This window comes from Scyliorhinus canicula, chromosome 7, assembly GCF_902713615.1.
Source record: "Scyliorhinus canicula chromosome 7, sScyCan1.1, whole genome shotgun sequence".
NCBI lineage: Eukaryota > Metazoa > Chordata > Chondrichthyes > Carcharhiniformes > Scyliorhinidae > Scyliorhinus > Scyliorhinus canicula.
The window spans coordinates 126065071-126085073 of NC_052152.1; the positions used below are offsets into that span (position 1 = coordinate 126065071).

The 20003-nt window shown below is 46.9% G+C and overlaps 1 protein-coding gene across 1 annotated transcript in view; it reads right to left on the bottom strand.

The window, feature by feature from the left end:
* Positions 1-269: 269 nt before the first annotated feature.
* Positions 270-20003, bottom strand: part of LOC119969129 (keratin-associated protein 5-1-like) — a 148432-nt gene continuing 128698 nt past the window's right edge. Inside the window, exons 7-9 of the mRNA XM_038802347.1 lie at positions 17875-18012; positions 2667-2804; positions 270-580 (exon numbers count right to left, since the gene is read on the bottom strand). Coding sequence (XP_038658275.1) covers positions 447-580; positions 2667-2804; positions 17875-18012 — 410 coding nt within the window. The 3' untranslated portion in view covers positions 270-446. The remainder of the gene's footprint in view (positions 581-2666; positions 2805-17874; positions 18013-20003) is intronic.

Genomic DNA, 20003 nt, shown 5'->3' on the forward strand with positions numbered 1-20003 from the left:
GTTTGCATTGAATGGTCTCTGAATTTGAATAAATTTTGCTTCAAGCAAGTGTAAATAAACCATAATAGGAGCTCAACTGATAAGCTGAAATTGGTTGTCAGTGTAGCTATTAGTGGAGTCAGGTTCTTCATCAAGTGATGCCCAAACTACATTTTCAAAATACACAGATTGAGTATGTTTGTTGTGATTCCACCTTTGGCCAGCTCCAGCAGAGCTCAAACACGATTCCAGGAGGTCACCCACAGGGCTCCAGTAGGGCTTTTACAGAGTTTGAGCAGAACATTGAATTTAATCCAGCATAGTTCTCGTAAGATCCTCTCACATTTCAGCAAAGCTCCAGAAAGAAACTGACAGTACACCAGTGGACACTTAACAGGATAATGGGACAGCAATAGCAATATTTCAAAGAGGTGCCTACAGGCCGTTAACATGGCACTAAAAGACATTTAACAGGGCTCAGAGCAGGCATGTCCACAGGTTGTTTTGCAGCATTTCTGTTCCGCTGGGCAGTCTCCATCATGATGGCAAAATTCAGCACACATCTTTGTTCCACCGGGCAGAGGACACTTTCCTGGTTTCACTGTATGGACACAAGAGAAATTAACATAGGAATTGTGAATAGTGAACTTTGGTAAAAGCAACCATACACTCAACTGCCTGACAGACGCGGAGGAATTCACTGTAGGCACTAATTGTCTTGTATCTGCCTGAGGTGTGCGTCTGTATCTTGTACTTGCCTGAGATGTGAGTCTGTATCTTATACCCATCTGAGATGTGAGTGTGTATCTTGTAGCTGTCTGAGGTGTGAGTGTGTATATTGTACCTGTCTGAGGTGTGAGTGTGTATCTTATACCCATCTGAGATGTGAGTGTGTATATTGTACCTGTCTGAGGTGTGAGTGTGTATCTTGTACCTGTCTGAGGTGTGAGTCTGTGTTTGAATCTGTCTGGGTTGTGTGTGTGTATCTTGTATCTGTCTGAGTGTGTATCTTGTAGCTGTCTGAGGTGTGAGTGTGTATCTTGTATCTGTCTGAGTGTGTATCTTGTAGCTGTCTGAGGTGTGAGTGTGTATATTGTACCTGTCTGAGTTGTGAGTGTGTATCTTGTACCTGTCTGAGCTGTGAGTCTGTATCTTGTACCTGTCTGAGCTGTGAGTCTGTATCTTGTACCTGTCTGAGCTGAGTGTGTATCTTGTACCTGTCTGAGCTGTGAGTCTGTATCTTGTACCTGTCTGAGGTGTGAGTGTGTATCTTGTACCTGACTGAGCTGTGAACGTGCATCCTGTAACTGTCTGAGCTGTGAGTGTGTATCTTGTAGCTGTCTGAGGTGTGAGTCTGTGTCTTGTCCCTGAGTTGTGAGTGTGTATCTTGTACCTGCTGGATCTGTGAGTGTGCATCTTGTACGTTTCTGTGGTATGAGTGTGTATCATACCTGTCTGAGGTGTGAGTGCGTACCTGTACCTGTCGGAGCTGTGGGTGCATCTTATATCTTTCTGAACTGTGTGTGTTGCACGGGCCCTGTTCATTCCCTGTTTTTCCATTATTTTTCCCTTTCTTTTATTTTTTCTGTTGTTATTTTGATCCATGGATGATTAGTGGACATGTCACTCTCAGGAAAGAAGTCTGTATCTTTAATTCAAGCTGGAAGAATCTGGAAGTTTCTATGCTAATTTAAACTGGAGTTTTAGACTGGCCGGCGATAGTGACAGAGGCATGATTTGGACTTGTATGGTTGATTGGCTGATGGACAATGAATTGGCCCAAAAAGTTGTGCACTGCCCGGTTTCACGTGGTGATCGGATCCCACTGGAAATGTTTTTCGGTATCTGAGGATTGAGTTTGGTTTTAGTTTTGAGTCTGGCAGCATGGTAAAGAATTCCAGATAACTCTCTCCCGAAAGATCCAGCTGACTCTCTCCCAAAAGATCCAGCTGACTCTCTCTCCTGAACACAGTGGGTGCTGTGTTCCTGGAACTACAGAGTTCAAAAGGCAAACCACAAACTGAAAAGAAAGTTTGATGTGGAATTTGGTGCCTCTCCTGGAAAGTTGTGAGTAATGCATTTTTAAACAACAGAGTCCTTGAATGAATGAATCTCCAAGAATGGTCATTACAGCCTGTCAACCAAAGACTTTAACCTGCCAGCTTGTGGGAAGAAAAGCGTGCTAAAGGCCATATCTGAAACAAAGAATCTTTCTTCCCTCCACTGACGTGTCTTTTTACCCCTTTCCATCCCTATGTGTTTGCTGTCTTTTGTGTGTGTCGAGGGTAGGGGCATGTTATAGTGGGCATTAGGTGTTAGCTTGTGTTAATCAGTTGTATTTACTGCATATTCCATTAGTGCTTGTTATAAATAACCAGAAATTGTGTTTTAATTTGCCAACCTGGCGACTAGAATTATTGGGCAGCCAAGAGGCAAAGACCTCGAGTATTTTTAAAAGAACTATTGGTTAATTCACTTGTGTTGTGACTCCAGGCCACATGGGGACCGTGCACTGGCCCAGGGAGTCATGACAGTTGCATTTTCTGTCTGCCTGATGTGTGAGTGGGTTTCTTGTACCTGTCAAGGTGTTTTTAACCTGTGTTATTAATCTGTGTGTATCTGCTCCTTGTTGCAGTTGTGTGTGTACTTAGGTCTCAGCTCAGTTGTGCTTGAGTGTTTAATTGTACCTTGATGGGCAGAGATACATGAATGGCCACATCCATTGCTGCAGCATTTCTCATCCAATGGACAGTCACTGTCGTCTGTACAATATTCTGCACACACTCCAACTCCACCGTGTGTCTGTGGACAGACCCCACCTTTTCCTGTGAAACACAAAAACTTCACTGTCAGTTTGGATCAGATTATTAAATCTAACTTTTCCTTTCCCATTCCTGGCCGTTGTGTCTCATGCCCAGCTGTTAGGACCAGTATCGAGCCATTCTGTGCCTGGAGTTATTTGGATTGGATTGGATTTGTTTATTGTCACCTGCACCAAGGTACAGTGAAAAGTATTTTTCTGCGAGCAGCTCAAACAGATCATTGAGTACATGAAAATAAAAGAAAAGAAAAAGAAAATACATAAAAGGGCAACACAAGGTGCACAATGTAAATACGTAGACACCGGCTTTGGGTGAAGCATACAGGAGTATAGTATTAATCAAGTCAGTCCATAAGAGGGTCGTTTAGGTTCAGGCATTAAATTTGAACATGGCTGTTTGCTGTCCTTATTCCACCCACAGCTCCATACTGTTTACTACCCCAGCTCGCAAATTCCTATTGCTGTCTGATTTAAATTTCTCAGCTTGAAGCAACATTGACTTATTGTGAGAGAGCGATCCATACTTCTCCAATCATGTATAGGATGAATTATTTTCTAATTTCTTTGCTGACTGGCCTGGCTTTGGCATCAAGGTTTTGCCTTGTGTCTGATTTAATCGGCTTTAGGCCTGATTCCTTTCTATTAGAAAGTTGTTTTCATGTGCTATAAATGTTGAAGGTACAAATTGCTGAATAGCCATTCTCAGAGACCAATCTAATTTTAGTCTACGCCCTTCATGAAACATTCAGAAATGTTAAGACATATTTAGTGTTATCCTTTCCCTCTTTAAACCATTGGAAATTAAACTCGGTAGACTTAAACAAAGAGACAGTGACTAATGTGTCCATGTCTGACAATACAAAGAGCAAGTGGGAGTGTAAGCTGTGAGCAGGATACAATGAGGATGCAAAGAGATATGAAGTGAATCTGAAACAAGGTGGAAGATGGAGCATCACGTGGAGAAGTGTGATGTTGTTCAATTTTGGTGGTAAGAATAGAAAAGGTGTGGGACTTCAATATGTTGATATTCAGAGATGCGTGAGTACATGTGCAAAGAATGCAACAAGTTAGCATACAGGTCTGGCAAGCAATCTGAAATGCCATGTTGGACTTTATTACAAGAGTTGCACGAATGCAAGAAAGTCATTGGTGAGACCATGTTGGGTTTTGGTCTCTATATCAATGGAAGGCTAAACTTACATTGAAGCTGGTACAGCAAACGTTCACGAGAATAATTTTCCAGAACCAGTTCAAGGCTGGATTGAAAGGCATTTAATCTCTTTAATTGAAATTCATTGATATGGGGAGTGGGCGGGAGAGTGGAGTTAAAGTCAAGGATCAGCCAAGATCATACTGAGTGGTTGGCTAATACGGCAGGAATTGTTACCCCTGGAGCTCTTCAACAATGTCTCAGAATCACAGAATGATACGGTGCAAAAGAAGCCCTTCGACCCATCGTGTCTGCACCGACGGATGAAAGACACCTGACCTGCCTACCTAATCACATTTGCCAGCTCATGTCCATAGCCTTGAATGTTATGACGTGCCAAGTATTCATCCAGATACCTTATAAAGGATGTGAGGCAACCCACCTCTACCACCCTCCCAGGCAGTGCATTCCAGATGTCACCAGCCTCTGAGTAAAAAAGCTTTTCCTTAAATTCCTCCCTAACCCTCACCTTGAACTTGTGTCCTCTCATAACTGATCCTTCAACAAAGGGAAACAGCTGCTCCCTATCTATCCTGTCCATGCCCCTCATAACCTTGTACACTTTGATCAGGTTGCCTCTTAAGTCTTCTGTGCTCCAGTGAAAACAAGCCAAGCCTATCCAACCTCTCTTTCAATGCCAGAAGTATAGCGGGTAAAGCAGATGAACTTAGAGCACGTATTAGTACTTGGAATTATGGTGTTGTGGCTATCACAGAAACATGGTTAAAGGGAGGGCAAGATTGGCAGCTGAATGTTGGAGGATATAGATGCTTCAGGAGAGGTAGAGGGGGATGTAAAAGGGGTGGGGGAGTAGCATTACAGGTTAAGGAGAATATTATAGCCGTACTGTGGGAGGAAACCTTGGAGGGCTCATACACTGAGACAATCTGGGTAGAGCTCAGGAACAGGAAGGGGGCAATCACAATTTTAGAGGTTTATTACAGACCCCCTGACTGCCAGCGAGAGATAGAGGAGCAGATAGGGAGAGAGATTTTGGATAGGTGCAAAAGTAACTGGGTTGTTGTGGTAGGAGATTTTAATTTCCCCTATATTGACTGGGACTCACTTAGTGCTAGGGGCTTGGATGGAGCAGAGTTTGTAAGGTGTATCCAGGAAGCCTGCTTGATGTAATATGTAGATTGTCCAACTAGGGAAGGGGCAATACTGGATCTGGTATTGGGGAATGAACCTGGACAGGTGGCTGAGGTTTCAATAGGGGAACATTTTGGGAGTAGTGACCACAATTCTGTAAGTTTCAGGGTACTTTCAGACAGGAATTAGGGTAACCATCGCGTTAAGGTGCTAAACTGGGGAAAGGCAAATTACGATAATATTAAACAGGAATTGAAGAATTTGGATTGGGTGTGGCTGTTGGATAGTAAATCAACATCGGACATGTGGGAGTCTTTCAAGCGACAGTTGATTAGGATTCAGGGAAGGTACGTTCCTGAGAGAACGAAGGATAAGTATGGGACGTTTAACGAGGGATATTGTGAACCTCCTCATAAAGAAAAAGGAGACTTTTGTATGGTCTAAAAGCGTAGGGACAGTCGAAACCCTTGAGGAGTATAAAGAAAGTAGGAAGGTACTGAAGCAGGAAATTAAGAGGGCAAGGAGGGGTCATGAAAAGTTATTGGCAAGCAGGATTTCAAGATTGCCAGAAGATACAGCAGGCATAGATAGGTTAGAGACTTGGGCAGAGAAATGGCAAATGGAGTTTAATCCAGACAAATATGAGGTAATGCATTTGGAAGGTCTAACATAGAGGGGGAATATATCGTAAAGGGCAAAACTCTTAGGAATATAGAAAGTCAGAGGGGTCTGGACGTGCAGGTCCACAGATCTTTGAAGGCAGCAACACAAGTGGACAAGGTAGTCAAGAAAGCACATGGAATGCTTGCCTTCATTGGACAGGGCATCGAGTATAAAAACTGGTATGCTACAGTTGTGTAGAACCTTGGTAAGGCTGCACTTGGAATATTGCGCACAATTATGGTCACCACACAAGTAGAAGGATAAGGAGGCTTTGGAGAGGGTGCAGAGTAGGTTTACCAGGATGTTGCCTGGTCTGGAGGGTGTTAGCTATGTGGAGAGGCTGAATAGACCCGGACTGTTTTCATTAGAGGTTGAGGGATGACTTGGTAGAGGTCTACAACTGTCATGTGAGAGTACCTTTAAGAAATCGGTGTTTACTACTGCAGTGATGTCAGAGAGTGGGTGGAGCTGGCTGTCTGTCAGCTTTTTACTTTCGTTTTTGAGCAGGCTGCAGTGTTTCGTTCCGTTTTCAGAGTTGGAGCTGAAGCCAGAGCAAGCAGGAGTACTGCTGTTCTCTCTGCCATCAAAAGACTATCTCTTGATCATTTGGTGAATTCAGAATTATAAATGTTCTCAGTAGTGAATGTAAACCTAATATGCTTCTATTAAAAGGTGTTTCTTTTGTCTTCTGGATGTTGTTTGGGAAGTTATTAAGGATGACTTAGTGTTGTATTCTTTGGGGGTTGTATTTGAATTAACGGTTGCTAAGATATTCACTGTATGTTTTAAAAAGGTTAACTTGAGTTCATAGAAAAAAACATTGTTTTGCTTTAAAAAATACTTTTCCATTTCTGCTGTATCACACCTGTAGAGTGGGCCGTGTGCTCCCCATACCACAATCTATTAAAAGTTCTGGGTCAGGTGAACTCCATGATACACTTTGGGGTTCTCCAAACCCTGGCCCATAACAACAAGATTATGAGGGGCGTGGATAGAGTGGATGGGCAGACATTCTTTCCCAGGGTGGAGGGGTCAGTCAGCAGGAAACATAGGTTTAAGGTACGTGTGGCAAAGTTTAGAGGAGATGTGCAAGGCAGGTATTTTACACAGAGGGTAGTGAGTGCCTGGAACGTGTTACCAGGGTAGGTTGTGGAGACAGATACATTAATGGTGTTCAAAAGGCATCTTGACAAACACATGGATAGGATGGGTATAGAGGGATAAGGCAGAAGGAAGTGCTTAAGGTTTTGGCAAACGTTAGTATCATGACCGGGTCAGGCTTGGAGGGCCATAGGGCCTGTTCCTGCGCTGTATTGTTCTTTGTTCTTTGTTCTTTATAACTTTAATGTTCTATCCCAGGCAACATCCTGGTGAATCAGGGCAGCACGGTGGGGCAGTGGTTAGCACAGTGCCGAGGTCCCAGGTTCGATCCCGGCTGTGGGTCACTGTCCGTGTGGCGTCTGCACATTCTCCCCGTGTTTGCATGGGTTTCGCCCTCACAACACAAAGATGTGCCGGGTAGGTGGATTGGTCATGCTAAATTGCCCCTTAATTGGAAAAAATGAATTAGGTACTCTAAATTTATTTTAAAAAATCAACCTGGTGAATCGCCTCTGCACCCCCTCCAGTGCAATCACATCCTTCTGATAATGTGGGGACTAGAATTGCAGACTGTACTCCAGGTGTGGCCTCACCAAAGTTCTATACAACTCCAACATGGCGTCCTGCTTTTGTAATCTATGCCTTGATTGATAAAGGCAAGTGTCCCATATGCCTTTTACACCACCCTATTAACCTGCTCATCCACCTTCAGAGAGCTATGGACAAGCCGGCCAAGGTCACTTTGTTCCTCGGAACTTCCCAGTGTCAGGCCATTCATTGAACACTTTCTTGTCAAATTATTCCTTCGAAAGTGATTCACCTCACACTTTTCAGGGTGAAATTCCATCTGCCACTTTTCTGTCCATTTGACCATCCCGTACAGAGCTTCCTGGGCAGCATGGTAGCACAAGTGGATAGCACTGTGGCTTCACAGTGCCAGGGCCCCAGGTTCGATTCCCCGCTGGGTCACTGTGTCATGTGAGAGTACCTTTAAGAAATGGGTGTTTATAAATGGGTGTGTATATAAATATCTGTAGTGAGACTACCTTTAAGAAATGGGTGTTTATTACTGCAGTGATGTCAGAGAGTGGGTGGAGCTGGGCTGCCTGTCAGCTTTTTACTTTCGCTTTAGGCTTTTCGCTGCAGTTTGGGTTTGGTTTCATTTTAGTTTTGGAGAAGCTACAATCACAGCAGGATGTGTGTGAATCTCTGCAAGCTTCTGAGTGTCCATTTGCTGATTTCAACGTGGTAACTGTTCTCAGTCGTGAAGTTAAACCTGATGTCTTTCTGTACAAAGGGTTCATATTGTCTTATGGCTGTCAAAAGGAAAGTTGAAGGATTACTTAGAGTGTTATTCTTTGGGGGGTGCATTTGAATTGATGGTTGCTGAGATGTTCACTGTATGTTTTAAAAAGGTTAACTTGAGTTCATAGAATAAACATTGTTTTGCTTTAAAAATTACTTTTCCATTTCTGTGGTACCACACCTGTAGAGTGGGCCCTGTGCTCCCCATGCCACAATCTATTAAAAGTTGTGGGTCAGGTGAACTCCATGATACACTTTTGGGTTCTCTAAACTCTGGCCCAGAACAAATTGGGGGTTCGTCTGGGATAAAAGTTTGTCTATTGGATTGGCTTAGTGAACTTAAAGACAGTGAGGGGTGAGCATATTGTGGTTGCTTTTCAGGTGTGGTATTCCAGTTTAAGTGTTGTTAAGTATGTTGTGGACAATGGCTCTTTTAGAGGCTCTGAGGTTTTTGCAGGGGGGAGACGGTCACATGCAGTACGTTACGGACAGAGACTAAAAGCAGACTGTTAGATTTGGAAAAAAACATTGAGGTGAGGTAATTACGGCAGTGGCTCAGCATTTAAAGTTGCCTGAGATTACAGTTTGACTCATTAAAAATGGCAAAGATCCAGTTGCAGATTAAGCAATTTGAACATGGATAAGAATTAAAGCAGCTTGAATATGAAATGAGAGAAAAAGTAAGAGAAGGGGACATACAGATCAGGGAAAAAGAAAAGGAGAGAGAAGAAAGAAACAAAGAAAGAGATGGAGAGGAAAGGAAAAAAGAGAGCGAGTTTGAACTTCAAAAAATGGCTATGAAACATAACAGTCAGTTAAAATTGGCAGATGTAGACTTCTGGTTGCAGTGATGCAGAGCTAAGCCGCATGTTCGGTAGCCCCCGCTATTTTTGGCCTTTTGGGCTCTTTTAAGGGCCCGTAGCGGTACTGGTTGGACTTTTCCCCGTGTGGGAACACTTCCTCTAAGATTCTCCGCCGGTGGATGGCCTGGACCAGGAGTGGAGCGGTCACAAAATCGGCTTTGGAGCAGAGAAAGGTGTGAGGCAGGAAAGGCAAGATGGCAGCGGGCGGGGAAGCAGCAGCGTGGCAGCAGTGGGCGCGGGAGCAGCAGGAGCTGCTTCAGCGCTCCTTCAGGGAGCTGAAGTCAGAGATCCTGGAACCGCTTAAGGCCTCCCTGGACAAGCTCATGGCGACCCAGACGGCTCAGGGTGCGGAGATCCGAGAGCTCCGGCAAAAGGCATCCTGGGCCTGGCAGTGAAGGTGGAGTCGCACGAGGCGCTCCACAAGAAGTGGTCAGCGAGGATGGAGGAGATGGAGAACCACGCCCGTCGGAAGAACCTGCGGATTCTAGGCCTCCCAGAGGGGCTGGAAGGTTCGGATTTGGGGGCCTATGTGACTATGATGCTGAACACGCTAATGGGCGCTGGGTCGTTCCAGGGACCCTTGGAGCTGGAGGGTGCCCATCGGGTGCTGCTGAGGAAACTCAAGCCAAACGAGCCGCCTCGGGCGGTGCTGGTCCGTTTTCACCGCTTTGTCGACCGTGAGTGTGTGCTGAGATGGGCGAAGAAGGAGAGGAGTAGTAAGTGGGAGCATGTTGAGGTCAGGATCTACCAGGACTGGAGTACGGAGGTGGCAAAGAGAAGGGCTGGTTTTAATCGGACGTGTGCTCCACAAGAAGGGGGGTCAAGTTTGGCCTGTTACAGCCGGCACGCCTCTGGGTCACTTATAAGGACCGCCAGCTCTACTTTGACTCTCCAGAGGAGGCCTGGGCTTTCGTCCAGGCAGAGAAGCTGGACTTGAACTGAGGACTGGGGGCTGGGGAACGGTGTACACAGCTCGGAGGCTTTGTCCTCCTTGGTATCCTTTCGCTTTTATCGGTTCTATTTGATGATGTCTTTTTGCTGTTCCGCTTTTTCGCTTTTTTGGGATTGTTATCTGTTTACTTGGGCGTTTTGTCAGGTCTGGGTTTTTTTTCACTGGTTGAGAGATTGGGAGTGGTTCGTGGTCCTGTTGGGTCATGTGCCTGTCTTTTCCCGCGTGTTGGATCGTGGGGACAGGGCTCGGGATGGAAGCACGGGCTTCTCTCCCGTGCTGGAGGAGCAGTGGGCGGGGCCGACACTGGGTGGGGGGGGGGGGGCGCGGTGGTTGCGTTGCACTGGGGAGGGTCATTGGGGTGGCGGGAGCAGCCGGGGTCAGCAGGAGTCGGCTGACTTACGGAAGTACAATGGAAGGGGTTATGCAGCTTGGGGGGGCCCTAGCTTGGGGGGTGAGGGGGGGGGGGGGTGGGGAGGCTTGGGGGGAGGGGGTGGAATAGGGGGGGCACCGGGTTGTTTCTGGAATGGCCGAGAAGGAGCTGGAGCACGTAGAGGGTGTCGGGTGAGGGTCTGTCGCCGTGAGGAACGGGCTCAGCTGGGGGCGGACTGAGGAAGGGTAATGGCTAGTCGACGGGGGAGGGGGGCAGGTAGCCCCCTAATCCGGCTGATAACCTGGAATGTGAGGACCAGTCAAACGGGCCCGCGTGTTTGCGCACCTGAAGGGGCTGAAGGCGGATGTGGCCATGCTTCAGGAGACGCACCTGAAGGTGGCGGATCAGGTTAAATTGAGGAAGGGATGGGTAGGCCAAGTGTTTCATTCAGGGCTGGATGCAAAAAATCGGGGTTGACGATCCTGGTGGGGAAGAGGGTGTCTTTGAGGCGTTGAATGTGGTGGCTGACAGTGGCGGGAGGTATGTGATGGTAAGCGGCAAGCTGCAGGGGGAGCGGGTGGTGCTGGTCAATGCATACGCCCCGAATTGGGACGATGCGGGTTTCATAGAACATAGAACATAGAACAGTACAGCACAGAACAGGCCCTTCGGCCCTCGATGTTGTGCCGAGCAATGATCACCCTACTTAAACCCACGTAACCCGTATACCCGTAACCCAACAATCCCCCCATTAACCTTACACTACGGGCAATTTAGCATGGCCAATCCACCTAACCCGCACATCTTTGGACTGTGGGAGGAAACCGGAGCACCCGGAGGAAACCCACGCACACACGGGGAGGACGTGCAGACTCCGCACAGACAGTGACCCAGCCGGGAATCGAACCTGGGACCCTGGAGCTGTGAAGCATTGATGCTAACCACCATGCTACCGTGAGGCCCCTGTGGCGCATGTGGCGCATGTTGGGCCGGATTCCAGATTTGGAGGCGGGGGGCCTGATAATGGAGGGGGGGATTTCAACACGGTGCTGGATCCGCCACTGGATCGATCCAGATCCAGGACGGGTAGGAGGCCAGCGGCGGCTAAGGTGTTGAGGGGGTTTATGGACCAGGTGGGAGGGGTGGATCCATGGAGGTTTGCGAGGCCGAGGGCCAGGGAATTTTCATACTTCTCCCATGTGCATAAGTCCTATTCCCGGATTGATTTTTTCATTATGAGTAGGGCGCTGATTGCGAGGGTGGAGGATGCTGAGTATTCGGCGATAGCCATTTCTGACCACGCCCCGCACTGGGTGGACCTCGAGCTGGGGGAGAAGAGAGACCAGTGCCCGCTTTGGCGCTTGGAGGTGGGGCTGTTGGCGGACGAGGAGGTGGGCGGGCGGATTCGAGGATGTATCGAGAGGTACCTGGAGGCCAATGACAATGGGGAGGTCTGAGTGGGGACGGTCTGGGAGGCGCTGAAGGCGGTGGTTAGGGGGGAGCTGATCTCCATTCGAGCCCACGGGGAGAGGAGAGAGCAGAGATAGAGGGAGAGACTGGTGGGGGAGATGGTGAGGGTGGACAGGGGGTACGCGGAGTCTCAGGAGGAGGGATTGCTGAGGGAGCGGCATAATCTCCAGGCTAAGTTCGACTTGTTGACCACCAGAAAGGCGGAAGCTCAGTGGAGGAAGGCACAGGGAGCGGTGTATGAATATGGGGAGAAGGCGAGCAGGATGCTGGCACACCAGCTCCGTAAGTGGGATGCGGCCAGGGAGATCAGTGGAGTTAAGGATAGGGGAGGAAATGTGGTGCGCAGGGGGGTAGATATTAATGGGGTCTTCAGGGACTTTTATGAGTGTGATGATATGATCTGCATACTCGTCTGCCATTGGGCCAGAACGTCGGCTTACCATTGGCCCTGGTCGGTCATGTGCCTCTCGACCGATTGGCCGAGAGGCTGAGTTAACCACACCTCTATCAACGAGGTATAAATGCTCAGAAGCCTGACGATCGTCCCTTTCCACTGTAGACGATCGCCAGGCTGTGTTCTAGTTAATTAAAGCCTGACATTGGTAAATCACTCGCCTCGCGTGCAATCGATGGTGCATCAATGAGGAACTGTATCGGTCCGAACCCCCAGCGGAGGAGGGGGGGATGGGGCGCTTTTTGGACCGGCTGAGATTCCCGAGGGTGGAGGAGGGACAGGTGGAGGGACTGCGGGCGCCGGTTGAGCTGGAGGAGCTGGTCACTGGGATAGGGAGCATGCAGTCGGGGAAGGCGCCGGGGCCGGATGGGTTCCCGGTCGAATTCTATAAGATGTATGCAGACCTGTTGCGCCCCCTGTTGGTTCGGACCTTTTTTTTTTAAATATAATTTTTATTGGAATTTTTTACAGAAAATATAAAACATAACGACAAACAATGAAATGCAACAAAATAACCCATAATAACTGTAACACCCCCAGACCGTATGTATCACATCCCCCCACTCGTTAGGTGAATTGGACATTCTAAATTCTCTCTCAGTGTATCTGAATAGGTGCTGGAGTGTGTTGACTAGGGGGTTTTCACAGTAACTTCATTGCAGTGTTCATTTAAGCCTACTTGTGACACTACTAAAGATTATTTTTGTTATTATCAACTGCACTACACATCTGGTCACATGCTCAAAAAGTTCAATCAAATTTGTGAGGTATGACATCCCTCTGACAAAGCCATTTTGACTATTCCTGATCAAACCTTGGGGTGGAGTGGAGGGTGGGGGAACCCATACAGCCGCTGTCACTCTACAGGCTGCGGCAATGGCAGTCCGTGCCTGGGAACTGATCCAGTCCCGGGGGGGGGCACCCCAGCCACACGGCCCATAGCCCCGCGGCCCATAGCCCCGCCACCGACCCAGCCCTGACCGCACCTTCCCCACCCCCACCCCCCACCCCCCCCCCAGCCAGCTCGGTAGCCCACGGACACACCCCTCCGTGTCCTACCTCCTCCCTCTCCTTTATCAACCACGACACTGGTTTTCCGCTTTTTAAAAGCACGAGTGAACCTCGCCATTGGGAATTCGGCCCATTGGAGGCGGATTTGCATGAAATTGGCGGCCACGGCGATTTCAGCATCAGCAATGATTCGCCGCCCAATCGTGTTTCCTGATTCCGTCATCGGCCGATGGAGAATCCTGCCCCATATCTTTTGTCAAAGGTGGGTGGCAGGTCAGATGTAAAAAAGATCAAAAGAATAACAAAAAGATTGATAAGGAGGGAAAAACTAGAGTACGAGGGAAATGTAGAATAATAATAATCCTTATTATTGTCACAGGTCGGCTTACATTAACACTGCAATGAAGTTACTGTGAAAATCCCCTGGTTGCTACACTCCGGCACCTCTTCGGTCACACTGAGGGAGAATTCAGAATGTCCAATTCACCTAACAACACGTCTTTCGGGACTTGTGGGAGGAAACCGGAGCACCCAGAGAAAACCCACGGAGAGGCAGGGAGAACGTGCAGACTCCGCACAGACAGTGACTCAAGCCGGGAATTGAACCTGGGACCCTGGCGCTGTGAAGCAACAATACTAACCACTGTGCTACTGTGTCGTCCCTAGTTGGTAATTTACATACAGATAGCAAAAATAGAACATAGAACATAGAACATTACAGCGCAGTACGGGCCCTTCGGCCCTCGATGTTGCGCCGACCTGTGAAACCATCTGAAGCCTATCTGACCTACACTATTCCATTTTCATCCATATGTCTATCCAGTGACCACTTAAATGCCCTTAAATTTGGTGAGTCTACTACTGTTGCAGGCAGGGCGTTCCACACCCCTACTACTCTCTGAGTAAAGAAACTGCCTCTGACATCTGTCCTATATCTACCACCCCTCAATTTAAAGCTATGTCCCCCTCATGTTGGTCATCACCATCCGAGGAAAAATACTCTCACTGTCAACCCTATCTAACTCTCTGACTATCTTATATTTATTTATATTTAGTTATTTAGATTTCAAGGTGAGAGGGGGAAAGTTTAAGGGAGATGTGCGTGGAAAGTTTTTTACGCAGAGGGTGGTGGATGCCTGGAACGCTTTACCAGTGGAGGTGGTAGAGGCGGGCACGATAGCATCATTTAAGAGGCATCTAGACAGGTATATGAACGGGTGGGAACAGAGGGAAGTAGACCTTGGTAAATAGGAGACAGGTTTAGATAAAGGATCTGGATCGGCGCAGGCTGGGAGGGCCAAAGGGCCTGTTCCTGTGCTGTAATTTTCTTTGTTCTCTTTGTTCTTTGTCTCTATTATGTCTATAGATATTTAAATAAGAGTTAAAATATGGGCATTGGTCTGATAGAAAGTGATTCTGGGAATTGGTAATGGGAAGTAGGGGTGGATGAATTGCATCGGTCTTTAATGTACAGGACACAGGTTACATCCCAAAAACAGCTGTTAATCAAGCAATGAAAGGAAGGGAAAATTACAATCACCAGGAAGTGATACTTTGCGAATTGTTGGGTCTGTGGGCTGACAAATCCTCTGGTCCAGATGGACTTCACCTTAAGGTCTTAAAAGAAGTGGTAAATGAGATAGTTGATGCATTGTTTTTAATTTTCCAAAATTAGATTGGAAAATAGTAAATGTAATTCCGTTATTTAAAAAGGGAGGGAGACAGAAAGCAGGAAACTGCAGGCCAGTTAGCCTAACATCTGTCAGAGTGAAAATGTTCGAAGCTATTGTGAAAGATGTTATAGCAGGGCACTTGGAAAATTTTTGATGAGGTCGTAAAGTAAAGTCGTTATAATCCCAAAGGACTACAGGCCGCTCTCCCATTTGAGAGAGAGCTGACCAGTTGTGATTTAACCTGCGGGTCATCATACCTCAAGCAAGGGGCAAGGTTTAGAAAGCAGGGCCTTCATGAATAACCTCAGCCAGTATGGGAATTAAATCTGTACTGCTGGCCTTGCTTCGCATCACAAACTAACTATCCAGCCAACTGAGCTGAAGGAAGCAGCGGGTGATGGTCAAGAGGTGTTTTTCTCATTGGATGCCTGTGTCCAATAGGGTCCCGCAGTGATCAGTGTTGGGGCCTTTGCTGTTTGTGGTTTATATAAATGAATTAGATATAATTCACGGGCATTAGATATGATTCATTGGGCAGCACAGTAACATAGTGGTTAGCATAATTGCTTCACAGCTCCAGGGTCCCCGGTTTGATTCTCAGCTTGGGTCACTGTCTGTGCGGAATCTGCACGTTAGCCCCGTGTGTGCGTGGGTTTCCTCCGGGTGTTCCAGTTTCCTCCCACAGTCCAAACATGTGCAGGTTAGGTGGACTGGCCATACTCAATTGCCCTTAAGTATCCAAAATTGCCCTTGGAGTTGGGTGGGGTTACTGGGATAGGGTGGAGATGTGGGCTTGGGTAGGGTGCTCTTTCCAAGAGCCGGTGCAGACTTGATGGGCCGAATGGCCTCCTTCTGCACTGTAAATTCTATGAATCTATGAATGTAGAGGGTTGATCAGTAAGTTTGCAGATGATACAATGTACTGTGCCGTATCGTTCTATACAAAAAATGTTGGGTGATAAATAGTGAGGAGGATAGCCTTAGATTACAGAGAGATATAGACGGGCTGGTCAGATGGGTTGTGTGGTGAATTATAAACCTAGTAATTCACACTGTGTTCTATTATATGTATTATGTCCTTGTGGGCTCTGTATACGAGCCTTTGCGTGGCTCTGCCCATAGGGGGAGATGAGGAGTTTGTACTGGGCTCCACCCTTGGCTCCGCCCATGGCTCCGCCCACGGCTCCTCCCACTAACCGGAAGTATAAAGCTCTGAAGTCGTGAGCCTGCTGCCAGTTCATCTCGTCGCAGGCAGGATCTGTTGTAAGATTATTAAAACCACTGTTCACTTCCAATCACATGTCTTGTGAATTGATGGTCACATCTGGTTGATCAGTGGCAAATGGAATTCAATCTGGATAAGTGGGAGGTGATGCACTTGGGCAGGACAAACAAGGTAAGGGAATACATGATAAATGGCAGGACTCTGGGAAGCGCCGAGATTAGAGGGACCTTCGTGCACATGTACATAATAGGTGGGTCCAGTGGTTAAGAAGGCATATGATATACTTGCCTTTATTAACCGAAGCATAGAGTGTAAGAGCAAGGAGGTTATGCTGGAATTGTATTTAAAAATTGGTTAGGTCACAACGAGAGCAGGAGACGAGAGGTCTCCTGCAGCAAAGACTAATGATTAACCGACCTTTTATCAGAAGATTCATACAAACTGGACCTTGCAATTTAATATCTTCTGGATCGAGGCCTTTGTTTGGAGCATCACTAGCTAATATTCTACCAGCATTTTCCTGATCTATATTTGACCTATCTGATCCTGGGATCCCATCCCTTTGCCACACTAGTTTAAATACTTCCCAAAAGAACGTGTGAAAGCCCACTCAAGCACATTGGTCCCTGGGTGCAACCAGTCCGCTTTGTACAGGTCCCACTTTCCCCAGAACTGATCCCAGTGACTCAAGAATCGAAATTCCTCCCCGCTACACCATCTCTACATTCGTCTGATCTATCCTCTTATTCTTGCTCTCTCTAATGAGTGGAACTGGGAGTAATCCAGCGATTACTACATTTGTGGTCCTGCATTTTAGTTTATCTCCTAACTTCCTGTACTCGGCTTTTAGGTCTCATCCCTTAGTTTACCTTTGTTGTTGTACCAAGACCACTGGCCATTCACCTTCCCTCCCCAGAATGCCCTGTCTTCCTGAGGGATGAACCAGCGAATAGCCATCACTTATTTTGTTTCACTGAAATAAGTGTAATATGGCTATATGTTCTTTCTGTCTTATACTTCCTGGAATTTAAAAGGTTTAGAGGTGGTTTGATCAATGTTGGTCATTTTGATGAATAGATTTTTGTCAGCCAAAAGAACAAATAAAAGTACAGCCCAGGAACAGGCCCTTTGGCCCTCCTAGACACCCTGCCGATCATGACGCCCTAATTTTAAAAAAACCTTCTACCCTTACGCGGTCCGTATTACGCCATTTCCTCCCTATTCATGTACCTATCCAGATGCCTCTGAAATGTTGCTAATGTGCCAGCTTCCACCACATCCTCTGGCAGCACATTCCAGGCACCCACCACTCTGCATGAAAAGCCTACCCTGCACATCTCCCTTAAACTTTCCCCCTCTCACCTTGAACCTGGACCCCCTTGTAATTGACACTTCCACCCTTGGAAAAAGCCTCTGACTATCCACCCTGTCAATGCTAAGGAGAGTATATGGAAATAAGTGACATATTATCCATAATCTAACTGATTATTGGAATAGCTTTGCGGGAAGGGGGAATGGCCGCTTCCTGTCCTGTGTTGCTTTTATCCCCAGACGTGTTGTGTAATCTGATCCTCAGATGTTCAAAGCTGTTCACAGGTAATTTCTCAGAGGGTTGAAGACTGGTTTGTGGTACATTTTTTAGTTACCTGGATAAGCCACAAGAATTGAGAGTGAATGATACTTACTGAATGCTGGGGGCACACACACGGCACCACAATCAAACACACAACACTTATCAGAGCCAGGACAGTCCTCGTCACACGTACATCCTCGCTTCGTCACGGCAACCACCAATCTCCGGGGACACTTTCCAAATTTAGCCACTGCAAAACACAAGATATACTCTGTAATTTACCACAATCACAAAGAATAAAGAACAATACAACACAGGAACAGGACCTTTAGCCCTCCAAGCCTGTACAGGTCATGATATCACCCTTGGCAAAAACCCTCAACACTCCCTAGTGCCGTACCCCTCTATACCCATCCTATCCATGTGTTTGTCAAGATACCTTTTGAACACCGTTAATGAATCTGCTTCCTCAACCTCCACTGGCAACGCCTTCCAGGCACTCCCCACCCTCTGGGTAATAAAACCTGCCTCACCCATCTCCTTGACACTTTGCCCCACGCACCTTAAACCTATGCTCCCTGGTGACTGACCCCTCCATCTGGGAAAGTGTGCCTCCCCATCCACTCTATCTATGCCCCTCATAATCTTGTAGACTTCTATCAGGTCACCCCTCAACCTCCGTCTTTCTAATGAAAACAGTCTGAGTCTATTCAGCCTCTCCACATTGCTAACACCCTCCAGTCCAGGAAACATCCTGGTAAACCTCCTGTGCACTCTTTCCAAAGCCTCCACAACCTTCTGGTAGTGTGGCAACCAGAATTGTGCGCAATATTCCAAGTGCGGCTTTACCAAGGTTCCATACAACTGTTGCATGACTTTCCAGTTTTTATACTCGATGCCCCTTCCAATGTAGGCAAGCGTTCCGTATGCTTTCTTGGCTACCTTGTCCACTTGTGTTGCCACCGTCAAAGATTTGAGGACCAGCACGCTCAGATCTCTCTGACTTTCTATATTCCTAAGTTTTGCCATTTATAATATATTTCCCCTCTATGTTAGACCCATCAAAATGCATTACCTCACATTTGCCAGTTTTCTGCCCAAGTCTCCAGCCTATCTATGTCCTGCTGTATTCTCTGATAATCTTCATCACTATCTGCACTCCGCCAACCTTGGTGTCATCCGCAAACTAATCAGAACAGCTACATTTTCCTCCAAATCGTTTATGTACACCACAAACAACAGAGGCCCCAACACAGATCCCTATGGAACACCACTAGTCACAACCTTCCATTCAGAAAAACACCCTTCTACTGCTACCCTTTGCCTTCTGTGACCGAACCAAATGGCCTCCTTCTGCACTGTAAATTCTATGTAAATTCTATGTATCCATCTTACCACCTCACCTCTGATCCCGTGGGACTTCACCTTTTGTACTAGTCTGCCATGAGGCACCTTGTCAAAGACTTTACTGAAGTCCATGTAAACAACATCCACCACCCTCCCTTCATCAACCATCTTTGTCGCCTTTGTCACCTTAACCTCGATCAAGTTAGTGAGGCACGACCTCCCCTTCACAAAGCCATGCTGCCTAGCGCTTATGAGTCCATTTGTTTCCAAATGGGTACAAATCCTGTCCCTGAGAATTTTCTCCAAAAATTTACCTACTACCGATGTGAAGCTGACTGGCCTATAGTTTCCAGGATTATCCCTGCTACCTTTCTTTTTTTTCTCTTTATTTTAAAATTGAGAGTGCCCAATTCATTTTTTCCAATTAAGGGGCAATTTAGCCTGGCCAATCCAGCTTCCCTGCACGTCTTTGGGCTGTGGGGGTGAGACCCACACAAACACGGGGAGAATGTGCAACTCCACACGGACAGTGACCCAGAGCCAGAATCGAACCTGGGACCTTGGCGCCTTGAGGCAGCAATGCTAACCACTGCGCCACCGTGCTGCCCCACTCCTTTTCTTAAACAGCGGTACCACATTAGCTATTCTCCAGTCCCCTGGGATTTCACCTGGAGCAAATGAGGATACAAAGATCACATAGAATCACAGAATGTAAACATATATTTGAGAGAGGTTTAATTAAAACAGTGATTGTAATTAAATAGCCATCTAGAAATCAGACAAAGTTTAAAATGTTCATTAAAATGAACCTTTCATTTAAAATGTTTTTGGTTGAACAGTGTGCTGTGAGGGAGGGAATTATAGAAAGAATTGCATTCCTATTTATACCTAACA